General features: G+C 32.4%; 1 protein-coding gene across 3 annotated transcripts in view; it reads right to left on the reverse strand.

The window, feature by feature from the left end:
• Positions 1-224: 224 nt before the first annotated feature.
• Positions 225-21,789, reverse strand: part of PTPRN2 (protein tyrosine phosphatase receptor type N2) — a 753,919-nt gene continuing 732,354 nt past the window's right edge. For 2 of the 3 annotated variants that reach the window (XM_087946244.1, XM_087946246.1), the window contains 2 exons: positions 6,872-6,945; positions 225-2,124 (listed from right to left, as the gene is read on the reverse strand). In XM_087946244.1, the coding sequence (XP_087802370.1) occupies positions 2,053-2,124; positions 6,872-6,945 (146 nt within the window). In that variant the 3' untranslated portion in view covers positions 225-2,052. The remainder of the gene's footprint in view (positions 2,125-6,871; positions 6,946-21,789) is intronic. The other variant, XM_087946245.1, reaches the window with a different exon arrangement.

Below are 21,789 nucleotides of genomic sequence, written 5' to 3' on the forward strand. Positions count from 1 at the left end.
AAAGAAGGACCGTATGTGATACTTGCCTCTTCAGAATATTTATCTTTATTTTGATGTAGAATAGATATTAATCTGCAAGGAATTCATATTATATTGTTTAATTCCAGTAAGCCTAATATACATTTTGACAGATATGACTGTAATTTTTGTCTTCCCCAATTGCTATTCTTTATTGTTAAGAATAAATTGTCAAATGAAAAGACATTTTTCTGCTTTTCTTTTACTTATTACTAGACTACTTGTAAAATGTTGATATTATCATACTACCATGTGATTGAATGTACAGAAAATAAATATACAAAGAGGATAAAGGAATCCACTTTGACTGCTCTGCAAGACTTATAATGAAACGTGAAAAGCATTTTATATATGTCACAATGTGCAGAAAAATACATACTGGTTAATACATCTAAATCTTTTTGAAACAATTCTTTAATTACTAGAAGGTTGTATTTAAGTTTACATCGAACAGTTGAGATAGTTGGGTTGAATACTCCAATTGCTGCTGCTACACGTTTTCTGTAGGTTTCAATGAAGCTTGCAAGAGAGAAGATGCCATAATAGCAGTTGGTGAATACTTATGTAAGCCCCAATGAAATTGTTTGATGAATTGTGCCCAAGAACTGCAATGTGTAATTTAATTCACAAATTGCTGTAATCTTCCTGGAAATGAATAGTCGTACTTTGGAATGAAATTCACAATAAATCCAGTAGCGTTAAAAGAAATAAATAGGTAGCATACTATACAGTAATTGAAGTGTATTTTTAGTTCACATTTCAAATAAATGTAATAAAATAAAACATGTCCTAAAAACCTTTCCATTCTCTTGAATCAACAAACGCTAGGCACATGGAAATGTTTTAAAAACATTATTGCATGTGAAAAGAAGCAATTGAGAGAGGAAATCTAAACATTTTCTTTTTCAGTATGATTCACAGGGCATTATCAGATTATTTTACAGTAGTAATAGTCCTGAAATAATTTACTTTCAAGAAATATAAGTGATAAAGAATGGAAAATCAGAAGGGAAAACAGATAATTTCACGTTTATAATTATTCTGCAAATTCAAGAATATATCAAAGAACTTGCTATAGTTTAAAAATAACAATGCTAGCAATTCAATCAGATAGAAGCAGTTAGAAGAATCTCCTTAAGATTTTTAGAACAGTGTACAATATTTGGTTGTTTAAAAAGATAAAAGTAATGTTAAGTTATAAAAATAGAAAGAAAACCAACAAGTTGTCAGCAGAGGGCTTTTAAAAATCTGTTGAGGTTAAATTATTTTTGCCTCCTTTCTTCCCATTAGGGCAGCAACACACAATAAAAGTTTGTTGTGCTTTTTGAACCTTGGGCTCCTACTAACTCGACTGACATTTCCTCCATAGCTGTTATAACCATGCAGGTCCCTGAATTGAGCTAAAGTTTTGCTTCTATTCATTACAGAAAGTTGAAAAAAACCACTTTGCTAAGACATAGCATGAAAGGCATAGTTTCTTTATATATAAATTGAACTAATGTTTATGAAAACGTGAGGAATTATATTATGGGCTTGCTTGGGGTCTTAGAGCAATCAGAATGATTTTAAAAATATTATTTTTTCCCACCCCCGTTTATATAGTTTTGGAAAACTTGCAAAAATGTAAGAGAATGCTATGTTGCTGGAGATAGATTGAATGCACTGCTTATCTAAAACAGTGTATATTTTCTACTAACAAGATGTGCATGTGCTTTCCAAGTGTGAAATTTAGGATTTCACTGATGTAAAAGAAGTAGAGGGATAGTTCTTGTCACTTAAGGTCTTGGTGTATTATTATTTCTGATTATCCTAACAAGAATAATATACAAATTTTGGGTTGAATTTAACCTGGCAATAGAGATTTAAAAATGACCAATCAAGATGTAGTTACAACAGCAGACACACAATTAGAATCAGGTCACATTTCCAACAACATTCACAGGGACCAGGAATAATGAAAGAGAGAAAGAGAGAGCGAGAGAGAGAGACCACTCAGCCACATTGGGAACCTCCAAGCAACAGACCACAGGCTGCTCACTGTGGAAGTGCCTTGAGTATTGCGTTCACTTCTTCTGCAACTGCTGTCAGGGCAAACTCAAACTGTTCCTGTGGACAGAACATTCAGAGTTGATATTCTGTGGCATTTCTAGAAATTTTCATGATGAAAACATTCAGGACATGACAGTTTGATTATTATTATTTAAAACATCACAGTTAGATTAGTGAGCAATCTTCCATATTGCTTGATCATTGTTATTAAAAATAACCTTAACTGAAAGAACCACTATTTAATACAGCAAGATGTTTACAGATATGAAAGGATTATGAACAATAAATAATATATGAAAATCTGGTCAGTATGGAGTGGATAACTGAACGGCAAGATATGAAAAATAGGTGTCAAACCTGTTTCCCAGATCTTTCTCTCCCTGTCACAAATCCCTAACAATATGAGGCATATTTTAATCCTTAGTTTTGGACTCCTAGTTTCTTTTTGGTCAGATATAGGTACCTGTAATCTTCACTTCAATAGTGGCGCTATTTTATTTAATCATGTGTTTCTGACTATTTCAAAAAACTGGATCATTGCTCTTTCTGATTTTTATGGTTTAACTCCCAGACTTGCCCTTATATATTCAATTTCATGAGTTATCTGGATTTATTGTTCAGGTAAAAAATAATGGAATTAAGTTATGGTTTAACCAGTATGTTAACCAACCAGGTTCTTGGGCCATCTTTAAAGTATGTAAATTCTGGTATAGCATTTTGTTTCTGCCACATGAAAAATGATCAAATATAAAACCCTCAATCCCTAAATTTTTGAAATTTCACTATTATTAATTATTATTATTATTAATTATTATTATTATTATTAATTATTATTATTAATTATTATTATTATTATTATTATTATTATTATTATTATTATTATTATTATTATTATTATTATTGAGGCACATTTTGAGTGAACATATACATTTTCATAGGACAGGAAAAAAATATATTACTCATACTCTTGCAATCTACTGTCATATCTCTATTTCCAAAATGTAGAATTCTTTCCTAATGGATAAATTCATTTCACACACACAGCATTGTACTTATTTATCTGAAACCTGGCAGTCTTATTCTATTCAGAAAATTCTATTGTGTATGAAAAAGCAAAAGCAAAATAGATACAATTACTTTTAAAAAGTAAGATAGTAAATATAAGTAAAAATAATATTTCTCAAAAGAAATTGAACTGGTTGATTATTGAATTACAGCTGAATTCTTATATTTTGGTAACCTATTGTTAATGTTAAATTAAAGGAAAGTTGATTAAATTTTAATGTTTTAACAATGTCAATGTTCTTCTGTTTATAAGGATTATGTGCGGTCAATAGGTCTTGTGTTAGTTACATCAGGTGAGGATCACGTCTTAGGGTTGATTTCTTTTTCATCCATTTATTTGTTTTCTCGGCTATCTATGGTATTCTTAGGAGTCTTCTCCAGCCCCAATGTTCAAAAGTATCAATGCTTTTCTATACTCCTTCAAAGTCCAACTTTAATTTCTATAAATTGTTACAGTTGCATGCTGGAACCTCGTTTTGTAAGCATGGATACATCCTGGCATCTGAATATCTCTTGTAAGGCCTTCATGGTTTTTTGATTTTTTTTACCAAGTGCTAGTCTATGCTGTATTACTTAATTGTTGATTTCTTTACTGTTGGTAATTGATTTTAAAAGGAAGAAGCTATTCAATACTTCAGTATTTTAATTGTTCTTTCTAAGGCTATTTGCAATATCTATTGCCCTGGCCTTTTTTATATTTAATTTTAGATCCACTTTTTCACTCACTGTGTTCTTTGGCTTTCATTACTAGAGATTGCAGATCATTTGCATTTTCAGCTATCAGAGTACTGTCATTGGCATAGGACAGGTTGATGGCATTTCTTCCCTCATTTTTAAAAAGTGGTAATGAGCCGAGTAATGCACTAAGTTCACATTTTTAAGATATCTTGGATGTTGACCACTTTACAATTCAATATTTCAGTATACCCCTTCCATCTTCATTTTAGCACATTTGAATCAGTTATTATTTGTCCATTAGTATATACTTTAGTGCACTATTTTAAGGATGGAACTTCCTTCTGAGTTCAGAAGTCTTTTGGAAGATTTTTTGTTTTGTTTTTTGGTCTATTTCCAATTTTAGTATCTTTATAAATTTATTTATTTACTTGTTTATATTCCACCTTTATTATTTTTATTTTTATATTTATTATTCAAGGCAGTGAACATATCAAACATGTCTTCCTCCTATTTTCCCTACAACAATCATCCTGTGAGGTGAGTTGGGTTGAAACAGTGTGGCTGGCCCAAGGTTACCTAGGTGGCAAAAAGGTTTACAGATATTTATTGCTTCTTGAGTCTTTTAACAGCTCTCAGAAATGGTTACCTTCCTAAGACCTTTTTGTTTCTTGTTTATGCTTTTCTTTATTATTGTCAATTTCCTCTGTTTGTTCTAATATTCATACTGCTTTCTTCTAATTCTTGATCTTCAGCTGATTTTTAAAAAATATTCATCCTTAACAACTTCTTTTAGTTCATTGCACAGTTTTGTTTTCCTATCCATGATGTTCAAAAGTGATTCTCTATATTCTCCTTAAAATGGTGGGATTGGAAGCATGCTGAAGATCATACTGTGAAAACTAGTTGCCTTTCTTTTCTTCTTTGGCTTATCTTGGAGCCTGTATACGAACAGTTTATGACCTGTTTCATAGATGGCCCCTGGTTATATTTTGGCTGTTTTACAGTTCTTTTAACCCTTTGGACCAATGATATAGTCAATCAGATTTTTGGTGATGCCCATATATATAAGTGGCATTTTGGTTGCTGGAAGAATATGTGAGCAATTAAAAAATAATTGGTTTGGCAGAACTTGATAAGTCCTTTTCCCGCTTCATTGCAATTTCCTGGGCCATTATAGGCCAAGTATTTTTTTCCTTAACATGTCCAAATTTTGCATTCTATTTTCCAATCACAAGCAACTTATTAGATTCCTGAGATTTTGAATTGAATTTTCATGTCTTGAGTAGTAAACAGTAATATCTTCTCCCTGAAAATGTTCAATTCCAATCTATCTCAATTTGCTGCTGCCTAAGATATCAATATGCAGCTGATGGCAACATCAGCAATTAGATGTGTTGCAAACAAAAAAGCAAATAAATAGCAAACAAGGCAAATAAAAAGAGCAGTGAGCTTTCTGCTGCAACAATGGAAGAAGGAGGATGAAAAAAATGGTGAAAAAGTCATTGTTTTGGTACTTTTTTCTCCAAAGAACAAACAGTTCATTTTTAGAATTGTCTGTTCTGATGGGAACACATTTAATATTAATGTTTGAAAGTTAAAATCAAAATGAGAACTAATTTATTTTAGAGGTTTTGGTGGTTTGGACTATATGATTCATTTCATTGCATGTTCCACTGTGGGAGAAAGAGGGAGTCAAGTCAATTACACTGTTTAAAACAATCTGTAATCTAGAAGCTAGAATCGTGCTGGTAGTTCTCAATTTACGACCATACTTGAGCCCGGAATTATGGTTGTAATCATGATGATCACTAAGCAGATCACCATTTCACCATGCCTAATTTATGACTTTTGCAGTGGATGTTAAGTAAATGCCATGATCATTAAACTAATACCATGGTTGTTAAAGGAACCTGCTATACTCAAAGGACATTTTTTGCCAGTTGGCTTAAAATTTTTTTTGCAGTGATGTGACCAAATGGCTGCAAATGACTATAAATGTGAGCTAATTGCCTAGTGCCCGAATACAATCATGTGACCAGGGAGGGCACTTGGAAACCAGGCCATAAGTAGCTCTGGGAAGGTCTGTTGTAATTTTGAATGGTTGCTAAGTGACTGGTTGTAAGTTGAGGACTACATGTAACTCTAATTATTTTTTTCCTGTAAATGAAATAAGTGAATGAAAAGGAAGCTGAGGAGGCAGATACATTCTGTGCAACACCTTTTTCTTAGTGAATTGTTTATAAATGCACATATAATGGTTATATTATATATAACTCTAAAAATGAAAACCTACTTGTGATGCAGCATTTTAAAAAATGCATTAATTTTCCATTATTGTTAATCTTGGAAATGATTTTATAGGCAAGAAAAATAAATGTAACTTAACACTCTAAATGTATTTTTGTAAATAATTTTATGCCTTTGATACAATTTAATTGTTTTTTTTAATCTGGCTTATAAAGCTATTAGTCAAATATCAAATTATGAGAATCTATTTTGATTTATACATCCTGCTGCTTCTATCTTAGTATTTTTATCATGAAAATTTTATGGGTATTTTTTGCAGATAATTTATTGGACCACAAATTTCTTTGACCTGTTCTACTTTCTTCAAATGTATCAATTATTCTTGATTAATTATCTTTTTTCAAAATAGCTTATGACAGAGGTGGGCAACATAACCCTTATATGACCTGTGGACTTCAACTCCCAGACTTCCTAAGCTAATACAGCTGGTTCATGAATTCTGGGAGTTAAGTCCACAGGTCATAAACCTGCCATAGTTCCCACCCCTTGGCTTATGGGAACATTTTTTGAATGTAACTGAGAGAAATAAATTCAGATAGATAGTTTGTTTTGGGTACTGTTTTATTTACTAATCTAAACATGTATTTAATTTCATATTAACAACAATAAGAATTTTACCAAAACTAAGAATGTGTTTATTTACATTATATAAAAAAGCTACATATGTTTAACCATATATAATTTAATTATACTTATTCCCAAATATCAGTATGTAGAATTTGTGTATTAGTATTTAAAATCGAACTCATTGTACCTTTGTCTGGACCATTCCAGGTCTTTGATCTCTCAAATGCTCCAGAGTAGCAGCAATATCAATTTCTTTAGCACCTGCAAAGTATGAAAAAAACCAGAAATATCAGTTGGGATATATTTAAAGCAATGATCACACATGGTGCATCTGCCAATCTTCTACTGGATTCTCTTTGGGCTTATAGCCCAGTAAAATATCTCTTGGTAGTCTTGGCAGGCTCATCAATTGGCATTCATAAAGTAAGGGAGAAAATCCAAGAGTAGCTTTTCTTAGTGTTAGCTATTTTTTTCACAATAATTATATCAAAAACTATTTCTTAAAGGAATATCTTTAATTATTGCTGTACATAAATGAATATGTATTTGTTAGCCTAAAAAACAGGGTTTAAAAATTACAAGATTTTTTGATTTTTATACTTGATACACTAACTGTGTGATTAACTATAGGATTTTTCAAACCTATATTTGAAAAACAATTGTTCAGGACTGTGATGGGGAAAAGAGGAACAATAATCACATTCACAAACTCTATATAAAGTGTAACTACTAACTACTAAGTAACCTAGCTAGTTGCCTGGTGATGGGGTGGGGAGGAATCACGTGACTGTGGGGGTGGGTGCAGTGTGATGTTTTATGGGAACCAGAAGTGTTTTATGGGCTGTAATTTGAAGACTTACTTTGAAATAATGTAATAACTAACATAGACACATGTTGAAACTGGGTCAATAAGAAATGGGTTAAGTCACCTGAACTCTATCATGAGGTTCACCTTTATAGACAAAACAATTCAGTGGGAGGAAAAAGTCTGCAGCAGAGAACTGCTTCCAAAGCACCAGCCATTCAGGCCAGTCATGTTAAAATGACAATTAACTCCAAAGTAAATATGTAAGCTGGTTTGCAAAGCTGATATTTCCCCTCCCACATTATAGTTACTAGTGGAAGTAATCTTTCATCTATACTAGCATGTAAAACAATGTTTCGTACACAGAAATTCTTTTTCAGATAGAAAATGGCAGCTCAACAATAGAGATGTTTAACATAAGCCTAAATCACCATTAAAATTGAGCATAACTGAAAATACAAACATGTATTCCAACCTCTTTGAATCCTGATAATTTGATAATACATCCATGTATTGGTGATGCCTTCTTTCAAGATGTTTTTGAACTTCCTAGTTTAGTCCAGAACCTAGTATTTCCTGAAGGTCTCCCAATCAATTACTAACCAGACCTGACTCTGCTTAGCTTCCAAGCCCAAACATGTTATCAATTATAGTATTATCGTGAAGGTAAGTGTTATCGATTATCGGAGTTCATAAAATATTAAGGTTAACAATATTTTAAAAGTTTATAAATGCTACCACTCTTGCAGAGTCAAATAAAAACCTCAATGTATAATTTTATGGTCTAATTTTGAATGGCAAATAGAAGCATGGGAAAACGCCTTCCAGAGAGAGGGGATTTCAGGGTAAGATAACATCTTTGTCTCCTAAGGAGGAAGAATATATCTAACTACCCATAACAGCTATCACAAAGGACAGGAATATACATGCCAAATGATTCAAAATTCTCAACAACACACTAACATAAAGTTGAATAAGTCAACACCTTATCTAACAGCTTTGATGAGAATGTGAATAAAGACTTATGTGCTTATTTTACAAAAAGCCAAATGTAGAAAACTAACCTGTTGATCTCAAAAGTTATTTTTCTCCAGAAATTGCTGGATAGGCCTCAACTACATTTTTTCAATCAACTTGCTCAGGATGGAGATTCAAGATTGACAGAAGGAAATATTTTTACTACATTGTATACTTAGTTAAAACTGTGGAATTTGCTGCCAATAGCTGTGGTAATGACAGCCAATTTGGATGGTTTTAAAAGGATTGGAAAGATTTGATGGAAGAGTATACCAATGGCTCCTAATTTTCACTACTGTTTACTGCTGCCACAAATAGTGGTTACAGGGACGTAAAAATGGCAAGCATCTCTTATCTAAATGTAGCATTAATTTATTCCAAATGCATTAAGTAGGTCACTGTATGAACCAAATATACTTCATTAGATGGGCCTATTATTGCCTGATCCAGCAGGACTCTATATTTATGAAGTTTCTGATGTCCTATTATCAAGAACATAAGCTAAAAGAGAACAATGAGTGTCAAGTGTCCTGATTCAGATATTCTGTTAGGTAGCATGACACAATCATCCACCTGTTCATTTTATGGCTGCTTGGATCTTTGGAGTGAAAGCAGAATAAAGCTTTCTTAGAAACAATGGAAAACTATCCTCAGAGAATCCTTACTCTTTATCTGGAAACAGAGAGTAGCAGATCAACTGAAAAGGCCTCAGTCTCTAACCCTTTAAGTAGTTGTTTTAATGGCAAGTAGCAAATCTGACTTGCTAAAATAGTATTTTGCATAGTATGGATGCCCCATAAGAATAGAAAACAATGTAGGAGAGAAATATCATAGAAGAAAGACTGATGGGTTATTAGATCACCTTGATGCAATGTATGTTCCCCTAGAACAAATGTTAATGCATAACCCCATTAAACAATTTCGCATTTAGGAGGGTGGAGCTGGCGTCGCGACGATACGGCATGCGATCTTGAAGGTCTGAGATCGCTGCCGATATCTTTGCTCCTGGACGGTCCTATCGGATCTAATCCATCCCAAAGAGATGGTGAAAGTGAAGAGCGCATCCTGTCAATCCCAGGGATACCACAAAGTCCCTGGTAGATCCAGGAGAAGCTCTTCTTGCCAGCGGCAAAGAGGCAGCCATTAAAGCTGCTGAAGATGGGACAGCTCCGAAACGGAAGAGAACAGAAAGAGAGAGTGTGCCAGTTTGGTGAGAACTTTATTTTTATTCTAAGATCTGAAAGGGCACCCTAAGGAAAAGAAAGAATCTGTAAAAGTTTTGACAGAAGTGATTAAGCGGCAATTTTAAACAGGAATGTCAAAGTAATTTTTTTTCTCATTGCTGGACTTTCTATACACGATCTTATATTTTGAAACTGGACTGGTTTTTTCTTTTACATCTATTTTTTTTCTCCTTTTTGATTTTGTAGTATTTTAGGCTAGAAGCTCCCTTTTAGTTATTTCTTTTTTTAAAATATCTTTTTCTTTTTTTTATTAATTCTTATTATATCTTGCTTGGAAAAGGAGGGGGAAAGTGAGAGCAAAGAAACTTTGTAACACTGCCAACTAGAGGCTTGAAAATATTCTATTTCCTGTGACCAGACAAAGCTGAGAAAGAAAGAACTGAGACTCTTTTTCAAGGACATTGCTATTTGATAAGATAGAGGGAAGAGCATGGGAGAGTATTATTGCAGGTGCTCTTCTGGGTTTCTATCAACAGCTGGAGTCTGGTGTTGAAACCTAGGGGGGGAAAAGTGATAAGTTTTTGGAGAAGAGAGCTATAATAAGAGCCTTGGATAATTAGACAAAGTGCAGTGTGCTCTTTTTACTTTTTCTAGTTATGCTATCCCTCCTCACCAGCTTTATTGTATTTCATTTTATCTTTTTTCTTGTAATAACTATTTGGGTTTTTGGCTTTGTTGGAGCTTGTCTTTGTTTTTCTTTTTTTCTTTGGAAGTCCAATCTCTACGTTTGCTTTTTATTTTAAAGGGAAAGCTTTAGTATTAATGTTTTTTTTTTTTTTTAAGGGAATAACCTTTTTTTTCCTTTCCTGGTATTTTTGTTTTTTCATCTACCTTTCTGGTTTATTCTTATGCACTCTTTTCTATTTGAGACCTTTCAATTGGATTAAAGTGTTGGAGAACCTGAAGAATTTTTCCTTTTTCTTTTCTTTTTTTTCCAAGCCGTTTTCTTCATCTAACTACTGATTGGATTAAGGTATACAAGAACCTGAAGAAATTTTGTCCTCCCTTTTTTTCTTTTTTTATTATTATTATTGGGCTTCTTTTTTCTACTATTTTTATTTTGAACTATAATTGGTTACTTCACAATTGGATTAAGGTTTAGAAGAACCTGAAGATTTTGAATTGCTTAAAATGAGTAGGAAATTTACAGCTCCTGTAAATTTCTTCAACTTCTACTTCTTCCTCTCCACCATCTGGAGGACAATGTTCAACACAGACAATGTTAAAGCAAGAAAAAGAACAAGAAAAAGTGACTCTGCAGATGATTATGCAAGGAATTCAAAATATTCAAGCAAGATCAGAGAATATTGAAAAGAGAATAGAGAACATTGAACAAAGAACAGAGAACATTGAACAAAGAACAGAGAACATTGAACAAAGAACAGGGAAAACCAATGAAAAAGTGGAGAACATCCAACAAATGATGTTGAAGTATGATGAGACATTCCAAAAAATTGAAGAAGATAAACAAAGAGACAAGAAGATTGGAGATATTGATAATAGATTAACGGTGGTTGAACAAGATAAAAGTGGTATGTTGAGATGGGAGATGGGAGAATTCTATCTTAGATTCCAAAACGTAGAGGAAGAAAAAGGACAAAACTTAGCTGAGACAATGATAGAAATACTGGCTGAAGCTTTGGAAATAACTCAAGAGAAGATGATGGATGGAACAGATGAGGTTTATCAAGTTTTCACAAGATATGCGATGAGAAATAGCTTACCAAGAGAAGTTCACATTAGATTTACAAAGAAAGCCATTAAAACGCAAATATTGCAAGTGGCAAAAGAGAAAACATTGAAATATAAAGACAAGGAGATTGTGGTCTTGAAACAAATACCCAGAAGAGTGAGAGAGATGAGAAGAGAATACCAATTCCTGACTAAAATGCTACTTAAAAAAGAGGTGAATTATAGATGGCTGATTCCAGAAGGTTTAATGTTCACATGGCAAGAACAGAGACATAGAATTGACTCAATTGAGAAAGCGGAATTATTTTATACAGAATTTTTTGGAGGGAAAGAGGAAGAGGCAGAAAAAGAGACCTCACTAACTGAATTCCAAGAGGACTGCCAAATGGTGACTGAAAAAGAAGAAGGTGCAGTAGGTGGAAAGGTGGAAGCCAAAGAACAACGTGAACTAAGATCTACGAGAGCTGTTAAACTTAACTACAAAATATAACCATGGAAGAGAAAAAAATGATTACAATTAATATAAATGGACTTAATTCAGCTATTAAAAGAAGGAAAACCTTTCATAAATTAGAGAAATTAAAATTTGATATAATTTGTCTACAAGAAGTACATATTAAAAAACAATATGAACAATTGTTGATACAGCCAAAATTAGGGAAAATATTTACTTCCTTGACACAATGTAAGAAAAGAGGAGTGGTTTTATATATTAAAGAGACCACCCCAGAAAAATTGATTTATACCGATGATGATGGAAGAATACTAATGGTGGAAATAATGGACAATAATACAAAAACACTCCTGATTGCAATCTATGCTCCGAATGACAAACAAGAAGAATTCTACAAAAAATTACATATGAAAATAATTGAACTGGTCTATGCTAATATAGTTATGATGGGAGATTTTAATGGAATTGTAGACAATATATTGGACTATACAGCACAGAAAACAATAAAGCAAAACAGAAAGACTCTCCCTAAATCTTTTTTTAAAATGGTAGATGAAATAAACTTAAAAGATACATGGAGAGAAAGAAATGCTAAAACTAAACAATACACCTTCTAGTCAAATAGACCCTTATCATGGTCCAGAATAGATATGATATGGATGTCAACAGAATTAATAACTAATATTCAAGAAATAAATATTGAAACAAGTACTTGGGCAGATCACAATCCAATGACAATTAAATGGAAAGGACAAAAAAGAAGGTCTAGATGGACGTTAAATAATATTATTTTAAAGGACTTCACACAGTGGATGGAGAAAGAATTGGCTTTTTTCTTTAAAGAAAACAAAAAAGAAGATACATCAATTCAGAATGTATGGGATACAATGAAGGCATATGTTAGAGGCTTGATAATAGACTATACAAGGAAAAGGAATACTATGAAAAGACTAGCCTCTAAGGCCTTAGAGGATGAGTATAAAAGATTTGAAAAAGAGCTACAGAAAATGCCACAGAAAAAGGACATCAAGCTAAAAATGGATATAATTAAACATAAAATGGGTCAAATAGAAAAAGAGGAATTAGCACAGAAAATTAGAGGTGCTAAACAGAACTACTTTGAAGACACAAACAAACCAGGTAGATGGTTAGCATACAAATTGAGAAAGGAGAAAGAATCAAGGAAAATATTGCAACCAAGGCCAAGTTTGCTATGGTAGTAAAGAGAAGAAGGAAATCATTCGAGACTTCTATGGGAAATTATATATGCAAGAGAATATTAATGAGGAAAGAGTTAAACAGTACTTACAGAATGCTAATTTACCTCAGATACCTAAAGAGATTGAAACAATGTTAGAAAGCAATATAACGATGATGGAGTTAACTGAAGCACTCAAGAAGCAAAATAATGGAAAGGCACCAGGCCCAGATGGACTTCCGGCAGAATTTTACAAAACATTAAAAAAATCGTTGAATCTTCCATTGCTAGAAGTTATGAATGAAGTTATGTTAAAGAAGAAGATACCTAAATCATGGTCAGAAGCCTATATTACACTTATTCCAAAAGAGGATCCATTACAAATTAAGAACTATAGACCCATTTCTCTACTAAATGCAGATTATAAAATTTTTGCTTCAATATTGGCAGAAAGACTTAAAAAATATTTAAATAATTTTATTCATCCTGATCAAAATGGATTTCTGCCAAAGAGACAAATTAAAGACAATATGAGAATAATCTTGGACACCTTGGAATACTATGAGGCACATCCTGAAAAACAAATGGCTCTGATATTTCAAGATGCACAGAAGGCATTTGACAATGTGAATTGGCGATTCATGTTATTATTGTTGGAACAGATGGGTTTTGCTAGAAAATTCATCCAAGCAATAGAAGCGATATACAATAAGCAAGCGGCAAAGTAATGATAGAGGGAGAACTGAAAGACTCTATCAATATAAGAAAAGGAACAAGACAAGGGTGCCCACTATCAACTTTGTTGTTTGTGTTAACTTTGGAAGTGCTAAACAGAAATATTAAAGATGAAAAGAATATAAAAGGAATGAAAATCAAAAAGGAAGAATTTAAGCTGCAAGCATTTGCAGATGATCTGGTTTTCATCTTAGAAGACCCTTTAGAAATAGCATCAAAATTGATAGAAAAGATAGAGACATATGGAAAGGTGGCTGGTTTGAAAATAAATCAAGATAAGACAAAGATCTTGACAAAGAATATGCTATTAAGACAAAAGGAAGAACTGGCAGACCTATTGAAAATTCAGGTCACGAATAAGATCAAGTACTTGGGGATATATCTGACAGCAAGATGTAGTACATTAAAAGAGAATAATTATATCAAACTTAAACAGCAGATAGCGCTAGATCTGGCGAAATGGGAAAATTTACAACTGTCACTAATAGGGAGAATTTCAACAATCAAGATGAATATATTACCCAGAATTTTATATTTGTTTCAAACAATTCCAATTAGGCTTGGAAAAGATTACTTTGAAGATTTAAATAAAATTGCGTTGAAATATATATGGCAAGGTAAGAAAGCGAGAATAAAGTTAAAACTTTTGCAAGATGCTAGAATTAGAGGAGGATTTGGTTTGCCTAATTGGGAATTGTACTACCAAGCTACAAATCTGATGTGGGTTAAGGAATGGATAACACTAAGAAATACTAGATTGTTGACATTAGAAGGACATGATTTGTTGTTGGGGTGGCATGCTTTTTTATGGTATAAAGGAACTAAAACACAGGGGTATTTTAGAAGACATTATATACGGGAGTCTCTGTGGTTAAACTGGGAGAAGATTAAAAGACAATGTTATTTGAAAATTCCAGTCTGGTTATTGACTATTGAAGCATTTTCTTATCCTATAATATACAAAAAGGAACAAACAGTTAGATATGGTGAAATATTGAATGAAAAGGGTGAACTCAAATCTATACAAAAGCTAGAGGAACAAGGTATAAAGATGAATTTGTTTTCATATGTGCAAATACATTCAAGGTATGATAAAGATTCTAAAATGGAAGGTTTCTATGATAAATTGACTGATTTAGATAAGATTTTGACAGGTACTGATGAAAAGGTGATTAAAAAACTGTATGGATATTTATTAGAAATTAAATTAGAAGTAGAACAAGTTAAAGAAACTATGATTGCTTGGGGGAAGAATTTTGGATATGGGATCGATTTAGAGAAATGGCAAAAATTGTGGTCTCAAAATTATAAAATGACAATGTCAACAGCATATAAAGAAGATTTGTATAAGATGTTTTACAGGTGGCATTTTCCCCCGACAAGAATAGCAAGAATGTTCAAGAATAAATCTGAAAAATGTTGGAAATGTCATCAGACACTTGGCTCATTTTACCATATGTGGTGGACTTGTGCGGATGCTAAAAAATACTGGACTAAAATCCACACGTGGTTGGAAAAAATGATGAAAAAACATATAGACTTGAAACCAGAGATATTTTTATTGGGAATTTTACCTGAAATATATAGTAAAGACTTGAAATACCTGATTGTAAATGTATTAACAGCGGCTAGGATTGTATTTGCTAAAACTGGAAAAATGAGAAAATACCATCACAGGAGGAAATCATTAAGAAAATATTGGAATGTGCTGAAATGAGTAGATTGACATTTGAAATTAGAGAACAAGAGGATAAACAATTTTATAAAATTTGGGATCTTTCCTATCAATGGTTAGACAATAAAATACAGTAATGAAATATGTGGACTTTTAGAAAATAATAAATATATAAAGATGTACTTCTTTCTTATTATATCTACAAAATGATTTTAGGATAGATTTGGGATGATAATATGAACTGTTATAAAATAAACTAAGTAAATTATGATTATCTTGTAAAACATGAATGAATAAAAGTATAGTCAAATGATTGATTAATAATGATACTAAGGTATTTAATTTTTGATTGAAAATATGAGATTATATGCAATGTAATTGTAATTGAAGACAACGAAATGGAAGCACAAAACAATTTGTAAACCAACCGGCACACTGTATGTACACATATGGAAGATAGCTTGATGTTTTTATGTTTTGTTTCTTTATGTTTGTTTTTAAAAACCAATAAAAAATAAAAAATAAAACAATTTTGCATTTACAGGTTGAATATGATTTGGACTAAATGTGCAAAATCAAAGACATCCTAATGGATTCCTGACAGACAGGACTAATGCTGTCAAACTGATTTACTTTTGCTTATGTCTTGAAGAAAGTAGCTGAGAAGGCACAACTGAAAAATATGATTAACAAACTTTTTGGGATGTGAACTGCATGTTATTTATCACACTGAATCCCATTTGACCATTTTCATTTCTTCCTGGTTCTCATAACTTGTGGATAGGCATACAGGTAGTCCTCAACTTATGACTGATTGAAGTAATGATGGATCCCCACAAGCTACTTTTCATCAGATAAGTTCCAGAGTTCTGACAGCTGCACACACTGCACAAATAACTGCATTTTAGATGCTTGGCAACTTGCTCCTCTTTATGGCAATTGCATGTCATGGTCATGTGACCATGATTTACAGTGTTTTTAATCTTTTCTGGCAAAAGAGCACTCACAGTACTAAATCGCTTAACACCCTCCAGAAAATAAATAAAATTGGGTCTGGTCAGGGGGGCATCTCAATTTACGACTGTCATCATTAACTGTATTATTTCCCCCCTATGTGCCTATGACAAGCAACATTTAGGCAGCCTTGGAAGCCAAGTATAGTGAGTTAATAAAAACAATGTTTTTGTCAGTAAAGTAGGAAGAATGTGTTGTTACCTAAATACATCTGCAACAATTTAATACTTAAGGCCTCTGTTGTGAAGCACATTTTCAGCATACATGGACATATGTAACAAAAGCTTATTGTACAGTAGAAGTGTAAAAATTCATTCCATCCACATACCTATTGCTTTAAATAAGAAAATGAAATTTAGAAGACAATAGAGGATACCTGGCTTTGTGCAAAAAGAAAAAAATAAGATTTTCATACACTGTAAGGAAGATGCTATAGAAAGGGGGTTGTTGGGAATTAGGAAAGATCATTATAAAACCATTATAATATTTTGGTTCATCAAGCATAACATTTATGAAAGACCTAAAGATTCATTTGTTTTCTATGTCCATTTTCTGTTTTATTTACCCCCACATTTGATTAGTGTTGATGTTTAGTATTGCTTTGCAATATAAATAAATTTGGAAAGAACTGCAATGTGAAGGCTTGTTAAAACTGTCTAGTTCAGAGGTCTCATTCTCGTGGCCCATGGGCCAATTGCGGCCCGCAGGACGATATCCTGTGGCCCCCACCGTGATATGAAAGTATAATATTAGTGTATAATATAAATATAAAGTATAATATAAAGTATATTATGCGGCCCAGCCTCACCCAGACTCTGCCTCCAGCGGCCCCCAGGTAAATTGTGTTTGAGACCCCTGGTCTAGTTAAATGGCATGGTTCAGCAACACAGCCCACAATTTGTGTCACCTTTAAGCTTTCAGCATCTTTCCTCAACTGCTTTGGCACATTCCTGTCTCCTAAGGCAAGCAAATCTTAGTGCTCTTTTGGCTTGCTCCTAACTGCAAGTAGTCTATGCTGTTGGGGAGCATAATTTCTGCTCGCTCTCATTCTCTCTCCATTTTATTAGTAATTCTGCATAAATTTGCTTCTCCCTTCAATAAGGTTTTATTAATTCTGGACAACTATACATTCTTCAGATGTTCTTCAGATGTTGTTAAATGACAACTTCGACAGCTTTGATTGGCATGTCTAATTGTGAGCAATACAGTTGTAGTTCAGTAACATCTGGAAGGCCACAGGTTTTCTGGATATTATTAGCATTTGCTGATTTTTATTGTTAAAGTAGTAGGAATTTCATGAAAGCAATCAACCTTGAAGAACATCAAGAATTACATTAGTTTCTACAAATTTCACATAGCATATAGCTTTGGTGACACTGATACCTCTTTTATCATTCTGACTAATGTCTATAAAGTATACTGACATATTTTCCTGTGATGAAACTATAAAGCATCCAAATCTTGTTCCAGCAGTTCCAGTATGTTTCAAAAGATTCAATGCTGTGAAGATGAGTAATTTTAAAATATATTTCTTATGATGAAAGAATTTGCTTTTTGGTAAACAATGTTATTTCTTTGTGGGTTCTTGCAACTATCTCTCTATCAATCCACAATCTCTTAAAGAGCTCACTGACAAGGAAGTCCATCCAAAAATCATGGAGTCAGTAAAGCTAGGGAATTGAGTAAATATTGGTAATTCAGGCTGATTTTGAGTTGCAAATGTCAAACTTAAATACACATGCATACTATTTTATGAAGAATATAATTCTTTTTCCTTTGCAACCACAGTTAATATAGGAAAAGAATCCTGTGTCTAAAAGCCAAGCTAAATTGTACAAAGAATCCTGTGAATAAAAGCCAAGCTATAATTAGATATTTTTTCAGAAAAACATTTAAACAATTATGCTACTGTAATAAATGACCCACATGTATTTCATTAGTTAAATAATGGAATTATTTTGTAAACCAATATTATATCACTTTAAGAATCAGATGACTATCCTGAGATTGAGATTGTCATCTAATAAAACAGCTGTAAGCCACACATGTTGAAAAAACTAGCTTCTCCCAATTTTTAGCTGCCGCTTCAAAAGTGACAGAACAAAATTTTTATTGCTAGTTTTTGTTAACTCAGCCCATAAAAATGTTTTTTGCATGTTCAGAGTGATTGCTTTCACAAGCTACTGACAGCACATAATTATCTGAAAGCATTTTAAAGATTCTAAATATATTAGCCAATTGTCATCAATTAATAGGCTTATCAAAATACAATTCCAAAATTTCTGCTATTAATTCCTTCCTTCCTTCGGTATTAAAGTAAAGAAATAAGCTTAATATTTCTTAATGTCTGGAAAATAACAAATTTTAAAAAACAATCATTGAACAAATCATGGTAAAAGATAGTGAACATTAGAAAGCATCAACTCTATTTAATTTTAATCCAGATAAACTTCCCTCCTCTATTTTTCTAATATTATCTATAATAATGTTTGAGGTTTCTAGGTTTATACAAATATGTGTGCATTTTAAATTATCTTTGCAGTAGTTATGTCTAATCTTGCTAAGAAATCGCTAAAATAGCTCAGTAGGGATCAGGTATGTCATGATATTCAGAAAACTAATAATTTCAACTGTGTTTTGCATGCTTAAGAATTCTGAACCTAAAAGGCAAGCTGGATCATAATGCAAATTTCAAATATTTCCACTGTTTTATTTATTCATGCTAGAGAAATATGTACATTTCAACAATTTCAACAGCAATGTGATATGGAGGATTCTTTTAAAAATATATTTTAAAATACAATATCTTGAATATCATACATATTTCTTTTAAATACATGCTTACCATTTACAATCAACCCCAACTTCATTGTTTCCATTTGAATATGGTTTAAGGCTTACATTAATTAAGTGATAGAAAAAAATTGCAACATCCATTATACTGAAAGTGTGCTGGAACTGATATATCTAATTGACAATTTGTCAGTTCACTCATGGATTACCTCTACAAATCTATAGGATTTTTTTTGTATGCAAAATAAAAGGATATATGTTCCAGTGAATACATATCTTTTGATTATATCAATGCACTTAAAATACCATTATATATTGAATTTGTGTGTATTAAAATGGCTTTTTTAAAAAAATGAAGACTCAGTATTTCCATGATCAAATACTATTATTAAATATGAAAGCAAGCAGCTATTTTTGCTGATTTTACTTCTCCAACCCCATTATGTGCTTGGTTCTAATGAGCTATAGAATTTGAAGTTTGAAAATCAATAAAATTTGAAGTATAAAGGCAAAGGTACAACAATACCATTTGTAAAAAGAGTCTTCAAACGCTTCTCTGTAATTAGGTCTTTAAAATAACTCACTCATACCTTTTAAAATATATTTTCGCTGAAACAATATATATGTTGCCAGATAAAATGTGGCAAAATGGCAAGGTCTCAGGAGATATTTCTTAATAAACAAGAAATTGGATCTTTAAAGTAAAAATATATATATCCATAATCACTTTTCAGTAGAAGCTTGAAAAATGCCTATACATTTTTCACATGTAGATTAGTGGGATTTCAGCCACAATATTACTAATTCAGATTCCCTAATCAAGCTTAAATTTGGGGGATAAAAATGTTTTAACACTACATATTCCAATGTGATTGAATTACTGGATTAGAAAAAAACAATTATAATTAAAATTAGTGTTATTAATATTCACCATATTTATATAAGCATAAGAGAAATGATGGAACTGAATTTCATAAAATTATAATTTTAACAAAATCTGGAATTCTAACTGCAATTTTTTAAATGTCTGTTTAAAATTAAATTTAATTGAATTCAATGAGACTTTTTTAAAAAACAAAAATGATTTTTGTTAAAAATAAAAGCTTTTCTCAAAATGTGACCACTTAAATGTGGGAAACAAACCATAAAAAATTATTTTCTGAAGAAAAGTTATATCAAAATTCAAAATCTTAAACACCAGTGTTTGTATAGCAGATATATGCATTTAAAATTATAATGAAAAGAAATACTATTTCATAAAACATTTTTAAAAATCACTGGTAAGTCCAAGAATTTTGATTGCTTTCTAGTTTCCAGCAACTGAAGCTAATTATTCCCTATTTGTTTGATTTTGAAATGCACTATTTCTCCTGTTAAAAATCAGAGAAGGGAACAGGAACTGACATTATTCTAAATTTCTTCTCCTAAAAGACCTTTTTTAAACAAAACAAACCTAAAGACCTTAATCCTTAACCCCCACCCCCCTTCTTGTTTTTTTTTTTTTTTTTTTGTAAAACATGTTCAGAGATGCTAGCAATGCAGCTGGGCTTAAACCAGAGTGCACTTGCATTTTTTTTTTGTTTAACATTGAAGGACTAGAGCTGGTGCACCACAGAAAAGCCATGGCAATGGTATTCTTTGATACTTGTGCAATTCATTCTTTTAAGAAAAGGAAATGGAAAGAAAGATTGGACTTCAGGCCTTTGATCATTTGAACAACACTGGATCCTTAACCTGGGCCTCAAACTTCTCAGGCCAGACAAAGGAGGAGTAGGCCTCACAGACCAGCCTAGATTCCTGGCAGAACAAAACCTTTGGTTGCCTCACAGTGTGACAGCCTGGGAAAGGCCCACCTCAGCAGGATGGGAGATGCCCGCTCTGCCCTTTGATCTTCCATTTAAACTGCCCATAGTCCAGGTCAGGGATTTCAGAGCACACACCCCCAATGGCAGAGGGGAGCAGGTCAAGAACAGAATGGGGCTCTATCCAATCTAAAAAAACCTTCCACTCTTTTCTCTGGCCAGTTTCACATGACTTACCTTGCATTGTAAGACACTAAACCCACACTTAAAATGGAATGTGACATTACATGCTACAATGGAGTCAATAAATGGCATTCTTCAGAACTCTTGCAACAAAATCAATCCTTCTCTTAAGTGGGTAAAAGAAAGAGGCTAGAAAATGTTTCTTGTTTACTATTCTATGCAAGAAATTGTATGCATTTTCCAATCTTGTTCTCATTGCTCTTATTGTAGTTTCTTATTGCTGCAAATAGGCTTTACAAATGTTTAATGTAAGTGGCCTATATTTTCTTTGCTGCCCCTCTCCACAATAAGTTTTATTTAGACTGAACAAAATACCACTTAAAATTCAAATGTTCCAACCATTTAAAATATTCTTTTTCACAATGAATGTACAATTCAGGGTATGCAAGACATGGGTACATGATTAGTTCATTTTTGATTTGTCTATTAATTC

The sequence above is a fragment of the Notechis scutatus genome, chromosome Z (genome assembly GCF_049901735.1).
Source record: "Notechis scutatus isolate UNSWTSFEM ecotype Mainland chromosome Z, rNotScu1.2, whole genome shotgun sequence".
NCBI lineage: Eukaryota > Metazoa > Chordata > Lepidosauria > Squamata > Elapidae > Notechis > Notechis scutatus.